Source organism: Ammodytes marinus (genome assembly GCF_949987685.1).
Source record: "Ammodytes marinus genome assembly, chromosome: 24".
NCBI classification, from domain to species: domain Eukaryota; kingdom Metazoa; phylum Chordata; class Actinopteri; order Uranoscopiformes; family Ammodytidae; genus Ammodytes; species Ammodytes marinus.
This window is the reverse complement of record NC_137228.1, coordinates 14,666,339-14,683,838: the sequence shown is the minus strand read 5'-3', so window position 1 is coordinate 14,683,838 and position 17,500 is coordinate 14,666,339. Positions and strand designations below refer to the sequence as shown.

At 38.8% G+C, this 17,500-nt stretch overlaps 1 protein-coding gene across 1 annotated transcript in view; it reads left to right on the top strand.

The window, feature by feature from the left end:
* pudp (pseudouridine 5'-phosphatase) overlaps positions 1-15,211 on the top strand; it is a 22,397-nt gene extending 7,186 nt beyond the window's left edge. Inside the window, exon 4 of the mRNA XM_080052662.1 lies at positions 14,381-15,211. Within this exon, the coding sequence (XP_079908788.1) occupies positions 14,381-14,557 (177 nt within the window). The 3' untranslated portion in view covers positions 14,558-15,211. The remainder of the gene's footprint in view (positions 1-14,380) is intronic.
* Positions 15,212-17,500: the final 2,289 nt, after the last annotated feature.

Below are 17,500 nucleotides of genomic sequence, written 5' to 3'. Positions count from 1 at the left end.
AACAGGCAGACAGGCTTAATGTCACAGATAAAAAGTCCACACATACACACACACACACACACACACACACACACACACACACACACACACACACACACACACACACACACTTCCCAAACAAATGCTTTTGGTAGCTTGATCTAATCGATATAAAACTCACTGGACTGAGTTTCAAAAAATTATGGGGCAAGTGTTTACCTATTGTACAAAGAAAGCTTAAAGGTGCTCCGAGGAACTTTCAGTTTGTGTTTATTCTAGCGCTCCCCTTTGGACAAAAGCGGTAGTGTTTTGAACTTCGTTGCCAACTATTGTTCCTGTGTGAGCGTAACCATGACAAAGGCATTAAGAAAAAACTATATGAAAATAGCATTGTTTGCACTGATAGACAGGAAAAATTAGACTGTTTCAGAAATATTCAAAAGTTCCTCAAAGCTACTTTAATTTTATACATTGCCGTTGTTTATTCTCAATACTGACTTACTATTGGGAACACTGCAGTTCCATTGACATTTTTCAACCCACAACGTAAAACTGAGATAAATTAACTTGACTTATATAGCGCTTTAGACGATTTTCTCAGCCCCAAAGCGCTTTACATTTCTTACCACATTCACCCATTCATACGCACACTCATACTCCGAGATTTTGACCAAAAGTATGAATGAAACATGAGAGTGAAGCTAATTCATGGTGGCACTGATAAGGAGGGTGAGGGGCAGAGAATAGGACTGGTTCTCACCTAGACATTAATCATACAAGGCATTAGACACCTGGAAAAGGGCTTTATAATATCCCACATATTCAAATCGGTTACAATTAAGACATGGCCGCTTTTATCTGGACATTAAATTTGCCCTCTCTACTGCTCTGACAAAGCTTACCATAGTCACCCATTCCTTTTTCTAGTTAACACTTATATTGTCAGAAATAGTGATGTGAAATGGTAAATGGACTGTACAGTATGTATGTCTCTGGTTGGATCCCCGGCACATTTATTACTTTGAATGAAAGGTAGACCGAAAGTGTATGTCTAAAGACTGATATAATAACTATTCATTGTAGCTAAAATCACACACATACCATTACAACACCCAAAGGGTCATGGAGAGATTTTCTTTATTGCATTCCTGTGCAATATTTTTCCTTCTCCTGCAGTTCTTAATACTATTCTTTTGTCAAATTGAACCTTCATTCCAACAACTGTATGCATATAGCATATACACTATAACTATCCAGGATCTTAATGGTGAGGGCAATTTGTCAATGACATGACGGACAGTCTGTCGTCCTGACAACATAACACGGCTGTGGAATTAACCTGTCACGGTCAAAGGGTTTAACAGAGAAACCAATGAATACTTTTTTGCTGTAGAGTCTTAGTGCTGTACGACTTTAATATGTTAACTTTTACTCTACTACTTGAACTTTATGCCCAGGTTTGTGTACATGCTTTGGTGTTTTATGTCTGTTGTAAACCAATTTGCCCTCTTGGGACACTAATCAAGACCTTAAACCTTGAACCTTGATTCCATACTCATTATGACGCTAATGATTGAGGCCATGGGAAAAAACCCACAGCAAAGGCAACCACTGTAACTTTGTCCTAACTTTTGGAGAGACAGAGTTGAAATGGGGCAAAGAGGAGAGGACATGCAGAGAACTGAAGCCAGTTTTGAAGTTTTGCAGTTTCAATATGTTGGATTCAGCTTGTTACTAGTTTAGTTGGATGGGGATTTAGTTTAAGATGTGGAGGGCTGTTGAAGGCAGCTGCCATGTTCTCATCTTTTGGACATCTGCACATAAACACCCAGCGGGGATGAGTTTGGGATGGATAAGCTGCCTGCAGAAAAAACCTTTGGCTAAAATATTGAACTTCTCAGTACTTAAATTCTTAGAAGATAGGTTCACTATTTCTATTATAAGGTTACGGTGACCCCAATTTCCTGAATCCCCTTCCACCTCATAATGTTGAAAAACTGATCAGTATTAAAGGTGCTACGAAGAACTTTCAGTTTGTCTTCATTCTTGCGCCCCCCTTTGGACAAATACGGTTGTGTTTTTATTACGTGAGCTGTTGTTCCTGGGTGAGCGTACCCAGGACAAAGGCATTAAGAAAAACTATATAAACATAGCATTCTTCGCACTGATGGTCTCGTTTGCTGTTACATGTAATCCATGATCATCAGAGGAAACATGAGACTGTTTCAGAAATATTTAAAAGTTCCTCGTAGCACCTTTTAACATCTGAATGAGCTGATGTCAAATTAAATAAGTAAGATTCTTTGCACTATAACATTTGACACATTTTGGGTTTCCAGGCACTCCTCTTACACAAGAAAATCACAACATTATTACATCCAACTGTCTCACTTAAGCCGTCAGTTTAGTCAGTGACACACACAGCAGTACTTCTGTTGCTGAAAGGTGCTCTGAGCCAATTCAAGAGATCAGGATTGAAGCCAAACACACACTGCTAGTGTTGACGTGAATGCAGCCGTACACACTCACAACACTGTCAGATTAAAGTGTCTGGCTGAATAAATTTTTTTTTGTCTTCTTTAGAGATAATTTTCCTACTCAGAAAAATGATGTTATGATTCTAGGGAAGGCCCGGGCAAATGTCTGGGATTGGGATTTGGCCAACCAGGCATTTCCTAATGACATATACAGTATACAGACTATTTAAAAGTTTTTTTCTAGTTGTATAAGACACTTATGTAGTGAACCACCAATGTCAATGTTGGATTCAGAACTATGAAGTTGATCAACTTAAAGATACTACAAGGAACTTTTAAATATTTCTGAAATAGTCTAATTTTTCCTCTGATGATCATAAATGACATGTGACAGCAAACGAGACCATCAGTGCAAAGAATGCTATTTTTATATAGTTTTTCTTTATGCCTTTGTCATGGGTACGCTCACCCAGGAACAACAGCTGGGGTAGTTAATACACTACTGCTTTTGTCCAAAGAGGGTTCAACAATTAACAAAAACTGAAAGTTCCTCGGAGCACCTTTAAATTACTGAGATGATTTGCATCAAACTTTAACCAGGTGAGAAGGGGAAACTCAATTGATATGACACAGTTAACTAGAATACTTCTACGGGGAAAAGCCTGTTTTTGTACTAAAACACTCAGTATTTGCCGAGAGCACATAAGGAAAAAATATATTTTTCTCTTAAGAAATGTATTTCAGTTAGCTACAACTAGCCAGTGTCATTTTAACCAGTGAGATAAACAACAAGAAAAGGTTGAGGCCTTTGCATAATCTAAACAAATAGGAGATATAACTAAACGTGCCTTTTAAAGAAAAACGTTCCACGGAATACATCACCTTCTAAGTCTCTTATGATTGGACTCACTCACTGTGTGTACAAGGATCAGGTGCTTTACACAGCATTTGCTTTTGCTTTTCTTCCCAGCAAAAAGCTATGAGGATATGAAGAAAGATATAGAAAGAGATAGAAAGATAGATAGATAGATAGATAGATAGATAGATAGATAGATAGATAGATAGATAGATAGATAGATAGATAGATAGATAGATAGATAGATAGATAGATAGATAGACAGATACTTTATTGATCCGGAGCAAATTCTGACATCCAGTAGCAGCAAACATACGTAATAACAAAAACAAAGAACAACCCCCCCACCCTACCGTAAGAAATGAGTAAAAAGTAAAGTAATACAAGTGTTATTTACAGCATTACGATTCATGGCTTGACACATGACACACATCTCTAACAAGCTGACATGCCGAGGTACGTATGTGTCAAACACTCCAATTATGTGTGAGACATAGGGAAAGTGTGTGTGGTTTGTTTGTGTGTGTGTGTGTGTGTGTGTCGTACATGTGTGTCGTACATGTGTGCTGTGTGCAGTGGGGAGTGAATAAGTGACAGTGACAGATTTCCGACCGCATCTTTCTAAATGATCCCCGAGCTCGAGCACCGGATGTGTAACATTTCATCATCTCTGTGTTGGAGAGCTGGAATATAAAGCCAGTGTTGTTGTTTTTGATGATAGACGGAGCCCTATTCTTACACACACACACACACACACACACACACACACACACACACACACACACACACACACACACACACACACACACACACACACGCACACGCACACGCACACACACACACACACACACACACACACACACACACACACACACACACACACACACACACACACACACACTGGCATGCACGTACGCAGGCTCACATACACACACACACACACACACACACACACATCTCTTCTCATTCTTACAATGGGAGGACAACAACGGGTCATGCACGTGTATGTGTGCGTTGACATTATTTCTCAAAAGGTCACATAGAGAAATCTGACTTGTTCAAGGTCGATTTTGAGGCAGTTGTATTTGTCTCCCCCAAGGCTAAGTTTTCTTATAATGACCGGATGGGTAAACAGCAGCACAGCGGATGCTTCACTATCTTTCTATGTATTTTTCAGGAGCATATTATTGCCACACTGATAACTACACCTTGACAAATGAAGTAGTCACTGACCTATCTTACTAAGGAGGCACAATACCCAGAGGCCAGAGTGAGTAGAACGATATGTCAACAAGTAAACACACTCTGTTAGTCCAAGAGCTTCTAGCCATTCCTCACCACAACAGTTAAAGGTGCTCCGAGGAACTTTCAGTTTGTGTTATTTCTTGCCCACCCCCTCACCCCCTTTGGACAAAAGCGGTAGTGTTTTTACAATGCCATGCTGTTGTTCCTGGGTGAGTGTACCCATGACATCGCAAGGCATTAAAAAACAACTTTACAAAAATAGCATTCTTTGCACTGATGGTCTCGTTTGCTGTTGCATGTAATTTATGATCATCAGAGGAGAAATGAGACTGTTTCAGCAATATCTAAAAGTTCCTTGTAGCACCTTTAGGAAGAGTGCTACAGTTTAATTTATCCGAACATGGATGATGAATCGGTCTTATTGTGCCGTGGAATAGGGCAAGTGTTTACCCCAGCGTGGCTTCAAATAGGATTATGTAAATGAATGCTGGGATTACAGCTCATTACCTTGTAACCATCTAAATGAAACAATTGAATATATTATGTGAAATCAATAGAGTAAATTGTTTTGGTTCAATATGTATGACCTTCAGTTGTTCAAAATCTGTTCTGAGGAAAATTACCGACGCATTGCCTAGACAGCACAGTCAGCTATTAAGGAACATTACACATTTCACGACTAGATATCTTACTGCTGTGTTGAGTAGTGTGAGGATAATTCAATACACCTAAAGGAAACAATGTGTGGACAGCCCAAGGACTAAATCCAACGAAAAATCACAATTTAGCTAAAATGATTGTCTGATAAATCCCAGCCTCCCTGAAACCCATGTGTGAAGAGGAGCACACTTACCCTGCAGCAAGCTTACCCCGATCATTTAAAGTCTGTGTCTGTGATAAAGTGTCCACCCAGCTCGGAAAATACAAAAAGAGACAGAGGTGTGTGTGTGTGTGTGTGTGTGTGTGTGTCTGTGTGTGTGTGTGTGTGTGTGTGTGTGTGTGTGTCTGTGTGTGTGTGTGTGTGTTTGGGATGCGAAGTTGAGTTAGTCATACGCTACACTAGATAAAAGAAATGCAGAGGCTTGCAGAGTGTAGGCTTTAAGTGGTTTTAAATCAACGTGGCCATCTCTGCACTCCAAAATCGTTTGCTGACCCATAATATTTTGTCAGTTTATTCCAAAAAAGCCTAGGCTGCCATCTTGAATATTTAAGACAGTTAAGAAGAAAGTCACAGAGCCTCCTAGACTCTTAGCACAATTTTTTTCCACAATATGTTTATTGCAGTTTTTTGCAGGGGAATGACATGCAGAGAACGACCCGGGCTGGATTCTAACCCGGGTCTGCTGTGAAGAGGACTGGGCCTCTATGTGTGTGTGTGTGTGTGTGTGTGTGTGTGTGTGTGTGTGGGGGAAGGGGGCAGCTAAAGTATTGGGAGGGAGCAGGTCTTGTTGCAGTGTTGTTGCAGTATCATTATCTGCACATCCAAAGCTTCTTTAGTCCAACAGGGAATTCTCTGACTATCCGCTCTGTGTGAAAACCTCTCTCTCGCTCTCTCTCTCTCTCTCTCTCTCTCTCTCTCTCTCTCTCTCTCTCTCTGTCAGTGCAGGGGGATAACTTAAGCCTCTGTAAATCCTGGTCTGAAATAGTAAAAATTAATATATGATATCAAAGTTGGGTGTCTTATTAAGCTTTAATAAAACCCGACTGAAAATAAATTCTCATAAATATTATAAAACTTAGTAAGAAAAACAGTTTATTTTTCACTGTCTAGACTTTGACAGGAATTAATTGGAAATATTACAGTGCAATTGAATTGGACGAAATATGCAATACAGTATTTCACATTTTATAAGAAGAATATGATGAAGGTTTTCTTAATCGGTTTGTGTTGAGGTTGTTTGTGTTTGGGAAAACATTTCTTTAAAAATCAGATCCAAACTGGAAATAATCAAAAGATTTAGAGGTTGAATAATCAGAATAATAGTAATTAACTAATGACTAATATTTACTTTAAATCAGCTATCATTGGTTATGAATGTATTTTCAAGAAGGGGCACATAATGTTAAATCTTTCTTCTTTAATTTCGTGTGTGTTTTTCTAACAGATTTCACCATATGATACATTATGTATTAATCCAATGCCTGGTCGGGTACACTTTACATGTGGACCTGATTGTTGAATGGTCTGTTCTCTAGACCGTCAGAAACATGAGACATAGTGAATAACAGGATTTAGCTCTGGGCTAAAGTGCAGACACTGGAGACAACCTGACAGACACTTCTTTTGAAGCACACCGAGGAAGAGAGCAGAAAATACTACCTGTGAGAATCAGAGTGGAAAATATCAAACATCCAGGGTTGTCCAAGTCACATAACAATAGGGTTCACACTGGGCCACGGAGCTGCACTGCTTTGAAGGGAAATTTGGCATGTCAGAAGCATCAGGTCAGAACTTTAAAAAAAAAATCTATTTTGTCATATATATATTAGTCTATACTATGAACTGTATCATGGTGGTACTGACTGACTGTGGCGAAGAGGATAGGGTGGTGGACCCGCAACTATAGGGTCGGTGGTTCGATCCCCAGTCTCCCCGCCAAATGTCCAAGTGTCCCTGAGCAAGACACTGAACCCTAAATGTCTTCTGATAGTTAGCCAGCATGGTAGCTGCTGCTGCTATCAGTGTATGAATGTTTGCTCCAGTTTGTAAGTTGCTTTGGATAAAAGCGTCTGCTAAATGACATGTAATTTAATACATTTGAACAAAAAAAAACCTTCTAAAGTCAAGAATTTGGTCAATTTGGTCAATAAAGAAAACAGCGTATTTAAAATGACTGTACAAGAGGGGAAGTAATAAACAGTTGAAGGTGAGCAACACTTCTCCAGATTCATCCAGGCTGCACCTGTAGAGCTGGCTGTTTATCCCCAAACACATGAGCCCCTTGAGTACGCAATGATGTGGCTAGGAGGGAGACTGCCAAGGCTCTGGTTGGTTCAGATAGGATCCCTTACACTGTGTGTGTGTGTGTGTGTGTGTGTGTGTGTGTGTGTGTGTGTGTGTGTGTGTGTGTGTGTGTCTGTGTGTCTGTGTTTGTCTGTCTGTCTGTCTGTCTGTCTGTCTGTGTGTTTGTGTGTGTGTGTGTGTGTCTGTGTCTGTGTGTGTCTGTCTGTCTGTGTGGATGACATTTTAGCATTTTGTTTTCCTTGCTTTGTTGTATTCTTAAGGGAATCATGGCAGACTGGAAGGTTGAAAGTCCCCCGAGGGCCCCAATTGTTGATTCCCACTCCCTGATGGCACTGGTACCCTGAAACCAAATCGACCAATGTGGAGGGTGCGTTGGCAGCTCTCGTGCCTTGCTTTCTTGTTTTTCTATGGGTCTATGGCAAAGGCTTATAGTAGGAAAACATCCTGTCAAAGCACCACTGTGTTTAGCATGGCAGCCACGCTTCCACCACCGGTATGACTGTGTGTGAATGAATGGAACCTGGAACCCTGTAGTTCGTGTAAGTGCTTTGAGTGCCTAGAAAAGCGCAAAATAAATCCAATCAATCAATCAATTATAAACCCTATTGGTGCCAAACCCTTCCACCATGGAGTCACATGTTGAAGCAATGTCACATCACAGTATTTTTCTACCCATCTTGTGGAGGAATTGCGTCTGTCGCAACCAACCATTGTCATTATCTATTTAGTCTGCCCTTTTTTAAGATTAATGTCTGAATTTCTTCATCTAAAAAATGTCAGTGAAAATCAATAGCATTGCAATTTGCGGGAGCCCAAGGTGACGTCTTCAAATGCCTTCATTTGTCTGACGAAAACCACAAAAGATCTTCAGTTTCCAGAATCACAAAACGGAGAGAAGCAGCAAATCACACTAGAAACAAAGCTAAAGTTTGGCAATTTTGCAAGATAAAATTAATATCAGACTGTTCTTTTGTTTGTCGTCTAATTGATTGATTAAAAGGTGCTACGTGGAACTTTTAAATATTACTGAACCAGTCTAATTTCTCCTCTGATGATCATAAATTACATGTAACAGCAAACGAGACCATCATTGCAAAGAATGCTATTTTTATATAGTTTTTCTTAATGCCTTTGTCATGGGTACGCTCACCCAGGAACAACAACTGACATAGTAAAAAGACTACTGCTTTTGTCCAAAGGGGGGTGTTAGAATGAACACAAACTGAAAGTTCCTTGTAGCACCTTTTTAAAGGTATAATTTTAGGATTGTAGGTTTCTGGAGTGCACTTCACCAGTTTAAAGTGTGCTTGAATGTCCTTGATGACTCAGTTTATATAACGTTTTATTATTGTGAATTGAAAATATACAAAAATCTTCTTTCTTTACATAAGTAAAAGCAGCCAGGGTCATACTGTACGAGTGAAAGAGAGAAAAGCAGTGAGTCAGTGTGCTCGCTCTAATGTGCTGTGAATTTGGGCTGTGAGGATTTATGTGGGCGATGACAGGTGCTAAAACACTTTCCTCTCTGTAAAATGTTGCTAAAGTGAGTTTCAGTTTCCGTGCATTTACTGTTGTTCCATTTTTATGAGGCGTTGCTTCTCTGTGGCTGGGTGGTAACAGCTAGTGTTAGGGGACAAGGTATTTGGGCCATAGTCAGCCGTACTCTACCATATAATGCTATATACAAGCGTCACATTAATGTCTACACTAAACTTTAAATGAACCACACGTAGGCTACACAGGCATTTTTTTTCGTAACCATATCTTTTACTGTGCAATTTGGCCTTTTGTCAACTTGCAATCATCCCAACCGGATACTAAAATTGGAGCTTATTTGAAATCTCTGCCCATAAAGGTTAATTTGGAATACCCGCACACACAGTACGGAGAGGTAGCAGTTTGTGAGGAGATATTCACTGATTTTGATCAAAAGGGATTTGTCAACAAACATTCTCCAGAATTACCTACAGCTCAAAAAAAATAATTAAGAGACCACTCCAAATGTTCAGTGTCTCTCGTTTGACTATTAATAGGCATATGTTTGAGTAGAATGAACATTTTGGTTTTATACTATAAACTACTGACAACATTTCTATCAAATTCCAATAAATGTTTTGTCATGAAGAGCATTTTCAATAAGTCATGTAGAGATGAAGATTTAAGAAAAATCCAGACTGGTCTCCTAATTTTTTCCGGAGCTGAATGTGTGTGAGATTATTCTACAGTCCGAACCCCCCTAGACTATATGGTAGAATATTGGGATCTACATATCGAAAATGTAATTCAAATATAACTTTATGAAACTGACCAACCAAACAATAAATCACCTCCATTAGTTTTTGATAGCAATTGTCCAGGTGTGAAAAAAATCTTCTCTGTTGTGACGCACTCAGCCACTTATATCAGTTTTTCGTGCGTAGCCATTTTCCATTTGTCACAATACGAAGGCTTTCAAGAAAGGGTGTCTGAAAGGGTGCACTGTAACCTCTATTGCACAAATCATTACATCAAGATTTCAATGACAAACAGAATGCATTGAGAGACTTTTAGAGGCAATGGGATGCAATATTATGCCTGGCTCTTACTGCTCTCCCTTCAATTCTCTCAATCCACAATGGGTAAATTTGCCTTTTAGATAACGTCACACGTAACCACATTCTGGCCTTGGAGATTTCACAAAGGCTGCAGTTCGTCACTCAAAAATGAAATAAAAAATTATAAGAATACAATGCAGCATCATCTAGAAAGGGGGCCATGTAACATTTGATCAAATTGTGACTGGATGAATGGGGTAAATCTACCGGTTTAATTTATTTGGATTGAGGATACAATGATAGTTGCCGTGATAATCATTCTTTATTATGTCTACGGTGATAATGACCATACCTGGAGCCATTTGGTAGAGCCATGTAGTGTTGTAAATTCCAACTATAAAGATTTTTTGCTAATTTTTTCCTAAATCCATTTCTAATCTACCTTAGCTATCGATCCACTTTAAGCACTCACATCACGTGTCTATATTCATCCAATGTAATAATACAGCCCATTGGAGGAAGCAGATTAAAGGGTCATTTCGCCGGCTCGCTCACCGAGTAATTACCGGTTTTAATTGCTCCAAATCAAGGGAATTAGGAAGTGCCCATTGTGTAGTATCTGTGTTTCTGTCACCATTGTTAGAATTTGTCCGGTTCCGGGCTTAGTGACATCATAGAAGTCATAGAAGTCAATGAGGGTTTTGAAGTGACTTTAAAGGCCCCCTTTGTTCTACCTGGGTATTAGAAAACAGTTGAAAAAAAGCTCTTGAAGGATTTTTTGCTTTCGCCGGCTTCAGTTAGAGCTTTATATCAATTGTAAGGCTCTTTTCTTTATATTCACACTGAAGGGCTGTTCACACACACGCACACGCACACGCACACGCACACACACACACACACACACACACACACACACACACACACACACACACACACACACACACACACACACACACACACACACACACACACACACACACACACACACACACACACAAAGGTTAAGCTGTGTTTTAAACCCACTAATTAATTCTGAATTAATGAGTTTTGGAAAAGAGTCAAAAGGAAAAGTAATTCAAATTCAGTTTAAACGGTAAAGTCTGTCAGAATGAAATGCTGACTTTAGATATGTATTCAAACAAAAATGATTTAATATTAGGAACTCTCATGTTGAATAAACTAAGCCAAAGCCTTACATTTGTTCTAAATGTGCTTTTTGCTGTCAATACATTACGTTACCACAAAGGCCCTTAACCACTACACCACGAGCGCCCATTTTCCCAAATTTTGTATATTACCTGCCCTCACCTTAAAATCCAAGAATCTCTGTTGGATTCATTTCCGTTCTAGTGCTAGAGTTCACCAGTAATACATCATGCATTCTGACAAGCCTCCAAATGAATATCACACCGTCTGACACAGACAGTAACCAAGGTCTCAATAGTCCTGATGAACTGTGCCATTGAAACAAAATGTTGGTGATAATTTAGCAATGCTGTGTGTGATAACTGCAGTCTCCATTTTGCTTTAATCTGTGTGTCTTTAGCTGCAGCCATCTGTGGACTTTATGTTGTTTACTATATATCTATATATACTACTATACATCTCTGTGTTGGTTGCCTTAGTGATGCCATATACAGTTATTTCATTTCTGTAGCATGATGATGCTTGTTGCATCCGCCAGATTGCTATTATGAACGAGTTATCGTGGTGTTCTTATCCGACTTCGCTTGTCCGTCAATGTGCCGATTTGTGTGTGAAGTAGATCGGATAAAGGTGTTTACATGCCTTTTACAAGTCCTGTTGAGGTCTCATTCATTTAATTACTCGATTATGAGTCTGCATGTAACCGCACTGAGTGATTCACATCTCCTGCCTACATCTTAGATGGAGTGCATTATTTCTTTGTAAACCTCACTCACACGGCCAGGCATTTCTATTTCAGAAAGTGGACTCAAGTCTTTTAATTCTCTTCTCTCTTCTCAACTCTTATTTCTCTGTGTGTTTGTGATATCAATTCTTTAATGCAAGCAATCTTTATTTGGCCAAATAAAAGAGCTCTTAGTATAAGCGTGTGAAAACATATGTGTACTTACTTCTCCTACAATGTTATTCGGAAGCCAAGGACACTTAGCACTTAGCTACATACTGACAAAACAAAACTTAGCTTTTGTTCAGGAAAATGCTCTTCCGGTTCTTTCAGCCTTTGCAGAATAACAACTAACTTCAGCCTTGGAGGTGAAAATACAGGATGTGAAACACAATATAATGGATTGGATTTATATAGCGCTTTTCTAGGCACTCAAAGCTCTACAGGGTTCCAGGTTCCATTCATTCACACACAGTCATAATGGTGGTGGAAGCGTGGCTGCCATTCAGCGCCTACGGCCCCTCCTACCAGCACCTCAAACATACAGCAGTCATACACATTCACACGAGGCAAGTCGGGTGAAGTAAAGTGCCCAAAGACACAACAACCATGACACAAGCGGCAGGACGGGAATTGAACTGCCAACCATTCGGGCATTGAGGTTGTGCTTGTGTTACCTGTAGTAAATACAAGTTGCAGTAAAATGAAATTATTTGTTAATAAGACCCATAAACATGTCAACTTTCCGTTGTTTTTGGCATACATTGTTACTTAGTACTCAATGTACCAGGTAACGTTTTATGCCAAAAATATATTTTTTTTCTCCCTTTTTTGTCAAATTCCTCGATGAAGTGCATATTCTTTTTCGGGCAGTGTTGCAAAAGTAAGTCATACACACAACTATCACTGTAGAGATGTTGTAGTTGTTGCATTTTCATCTCAGAAATTACAACCTTTTAATTTTTTACAACATGTCAACACGTCCTTTTACTGCCGCCAATGTTTACATGTTGAATTCAGGTTAATTGCTATTGATATATCTACACCAACACAGTTCACACATTGGCTTTATCTAGTAAATATTACTATCCCTTCTTCAGAGTCTCGTTTTTATTTATAAACTAAAATTATTATTTTGAATATAAAACAAGAAAAAAGCAAACGAAAATGGGCTAGGACATGACAATACACACATTTGAAAGTAGGTGCAAATATGAAAAGCGACGGTACCAATACACAATCCATACAAATAAATCATATCATTGAAATAGAGTGGAATAGAGTTAATACTCATGGTGTTTATAGCGATCAAATTTTTTCCAGTATTCCCTTCAAAAGTCTTGTTTGACAGTTTGTAGTATAGCCAGTTCTTTCCTCTTGCTGTCAGCACACACTCCTGAATATGATTATCGGAAAGTGAAAAATGATTAACCTCCTGTTGAAGGTTCAGCCATTTTAATTTACTAGCAGTAGGAATGTCCTTGTTCAACATATTCTGCAATAAGTGCTTCAAATGCTTCAATCTCCATTCTCGTATTTTTTATATATTTAACTTGGATTGGCATGTGAGGGAGTTTTCCAACCTGACTTTATTACAGCAACACATTAAAATGAATACCATGATATCCTTTAACCAATTTAAACATACTATCTTAAATCTACCAAACTCTAACTGTAACTGTTTTAATTAGGCCGTATTGTACTTTTACCTATATCATTTATTCCCAGCCACTCTACACCTCTGTCTAAAAATGTTTCTCTTTACCAGCTTGTTGTGTATTTGATGTATTTGCATTGTAAATTATGTATTGTTGTTTTTGTTTCTCGACATCATTGCAAATGAAGGTCACCCCTTAATGATATCTGGAGTATAAATTAAGGTTAAATAAATAAATAAATTAGAAACTGAATTCACTGCAGTAACTTATAAATACATTTCTCACATAAAGACAGTTTAATTTGACTTCAAAAGACGATTTATTTATTTTTTATTGGTGACATTCACACGTTTTTTTGTCATAATCTCTTATTGTTTACGTCATCGTATCAATACTCAAACCCCCTCACAATGAAACAGGACTTCATTTTCATTTATTGGCTGGGATGCCACGGTGTAGAAATGTTCCCGCTGGTTAATAAACCTTGCAGCAGACCCGGGTTAGAATCCAGCCCGGGTCGTTCTCTGCATGTCATTCCCCTCTCCGCCCCATTTCATCTCTGTCTCTCCACACTATCAATAAATCATGGAAAATGCAAAAAAATAAATAATAATCTTACAAAAAATTTATAAAAAAATGGAACCAATGTCGGTGTGTGTTGTCCTGTGGTTGTGTGTCTAAAGGCAGAGGGTGTCATACTGTATGGAATGTAAAGCCCACTGAGTCAAATGTCTATTTGTGATATTGGGCTATAGGAATAAAACTGATTTGATTTGATTTGATTTGATTTGCTCAGTGCTTGGTGTTTGAAGACGCTCCTAACGGTGTGAAAGCTGCGCTGGCTGCGGGGATGCAGGTGGTGATGGTTCCCGACGGCAACATGGACCGCAGCCTTACCCAGAATGCAACGCTGCGACTAGACAGCATGACAGAGTTTGAACCACAGCTATTTGGCTTGCCCGCATTCGACTAAACCTAGAGTTACACACTGCCCCTGCATTCCAATCCCCATACTTTCTGCTATTTAGTACGGTAGAAAAAAAGATTTAGGATGTTCCGATTCTTGTGGTCAGATTTAGTATGCTTAAAAATACTCGGATGCGCTACTACATCAGGTAAATATTTTTAGTGTTGAAATCAGCATGGTATTTGGGAGATTCTGACCCACAATCCAGTGCGCACCGAAAGTGATGTCACATTGAAAGAGCGTCCGTATGAAAACAACCAGCGATGAGACGGATATATACAGTAAGCAAAAGGCAAGATCAAGGCTCAATGTTATGATGAAATAAATAAGTAAAATAATGTCCCGATTTTACCCTATACTGCATGCTAACTACTAGATACTTTTTATGATCAGCTGTAGTATGTAGAGTAGAAAAAAGAAAGAGTATGAGATTTGGAACGCAGGGTGTATAATGAAACGTTTGTGTCTTGAGTAATTCTCATTCTATGAAAGAAACAATTATGATTGAGTCAGATAACCAAAGTGATTGTTTTCATGCTTGCCTTACCATTGCTGTGGGGAGAATATTGATGTTTTTTGCTTGTTTGTTGATGACATTTCTTTGTTTTCTATCAGAGAAGTCATTAAATTGTTGGAAATAAAACCCTGCCTTACCCATTACTCCTTTCTGAAAGCTTTCTTGATGTGTCACAAACTTTATGATTGGCGGTATTGGAGGCTAGAATATGGGAATTTATGAATTGAAATAGGTTGAAAACTGTCTATATGGAATTTGTATTAACTCACTCAGCTTTTCTGTAAGTGGGCCCCCAGTTTGTTTATCTCACACATCCGCTTCTAGGATGCCACTAACATGCAAAATATACAACAATGTGACAATGGTATTAATGTGAACGACTAGCTAGCAAATCAACTTCGATGCAAGCAATGCTGAATTCAAAAGAATACAATGTACTGATCTTAAAAATGCATTTCTAGCATGTTTTCAACAAACAACATGAAGAATGTTGAGATAATAGGCTAGAATGCCAGCTGTTGTTCCTGGGTGAGCGTACCCATGACAAAGGCATTAAGAAAAACCATATACAAATATTTTTCTTTGCACTGATGGTCTCATTTGCTGTTGCATGTAATTTATGATCATCAGAGGAAAACTTAGACTGTTTCAGAAATATTTAAAAGTTCCTCGTAGCACCTTCAATTTAGTTTAATTTATCACTTCAGTTTGTGCCTGTAAGACTTACACACTCATCATAAAGTGCTTGTAATGTCAAAACAGATATCTCTACTCCCACTTCAATACAAATTGAAGGGTGCTTGAAAACCTGTAATTCTTTTTGTCTGATGTGCAAATCTGTTTTTACTTTTTATGATCAAATAATGAACTCCATAACACAGAACCCAGAGCATCTTAATTAAGCAATTTCCATTCATTTTGAAATAAATGTTTCTTCTTGACTTTGTAGAGTGAATTAGATTTGAGGGCTGTTTTCAGAAATTATTCAATGTTTTTTTTTCAGGAACTCTTCAGATGTTTAGATAACTCAAGTCAGTCATGTGTGCATAGTAAATGTGCTGCTACATCATATTAGTAATTTTGTCACATAGTGTTCACTGGCTATCAACATAGTAGTAGTTATGTCTGTAAAATGTAAGTGGGCTTGTAAGACAGGAACAGTAATGCTGTCAGTTTGTGGCTGTTTAAAGACTAGGAATTTTATAGGAATGGGTAAGAAAAAATCACCTGGAATTATCATTCAGCCTGTGTCTTGGTCTGTCAAATAAAAGTTGAAAATTAAGGGGATGCCTGTGGTGTAGTGGTTAGAGCCCCCCCCCCCCCTCCCCCCATAGAGGCTCAGTCCTCTTCACAGCAGACCCGGGTTAGAATCCAGCCCGGGTCGTTCTCTGCACGTCATTCCCCTCTCTGACACATTTCATCTCTGTCTCTACAAAACTGCTTAATAAAAAAAAAAAGTTGCGAATGAAAGCAACCCACATTAACCCTGAGTAGTAAAAGATCCATGCTTGTGATAATGGACTGCCAGTCATGTCCAGTATGTGTGTGTGTGTGTGTGTGTGTGTGTGTGTGTGTGTGTGCACCACGTGTCAAACACAACTCATGCACGTCAGTGTCCAGGCAATCGGAGGCTTAAGCGACCTGAGCCAGACAAATCAAGGTATCTACTAACGTCAGTCTTTTTTAGTAGAAAATGGCAAATTATGTAAACGCTGATATACTGAGAAATACAGAGAGAGAGAGTTTTGTGCAGCTGATAGGCTTAATCAACTTTGTGTCAACCTTGAATGTAACCAACATTCATTCATATGAAAAAGTCACACACAGTAGCTTTAAATACAGTACTTGAGTACATGTAACTGGTTTGATTCCACCTCTGGAACATAGGCTACATGTTAAAACGTCCATAAAAAGTGCATCAATAACGGTTACATCCTAAAAACTGTCCTTCAAAATCAATTAATCAGGCCTTTTCTATGTCCCTCACTCTTGTCTGTTATCCCTAGTTTTTTATTAACATTATATTTATTGATTTTTCCGCTTTGAGAAGACATATTGCCATCCAAACATTTACACAGTGCGAACCCCTTCCAATGTTATTCAGCGTGGCAGTGTGTAGAGGGCAGGGGAGATAGTGTGCTCACATGTTAGACAGTGATAGGCCCAGAGTGGCTCAGGGACACATTCATCTTCCGCTCAAGGTTTTTATATTCACATTTTTATCAGCGCTAAGACAAGCTGCTACTTGGCAAAGTCGAAACACACTAGGCGCTTGGGAGAGACATTGTATGAAATGACCTCATTTTTAAAGCATTAAGTTTTTTCTATTTAACACAATCTTAAAGGGCTGCCAAACAGTCCCTTTAAGAATGTGTGATGAATTGAGAAGCTGGTCAGATAAACAGGCAGACAGACAGGCAGGCAGGCAGGCA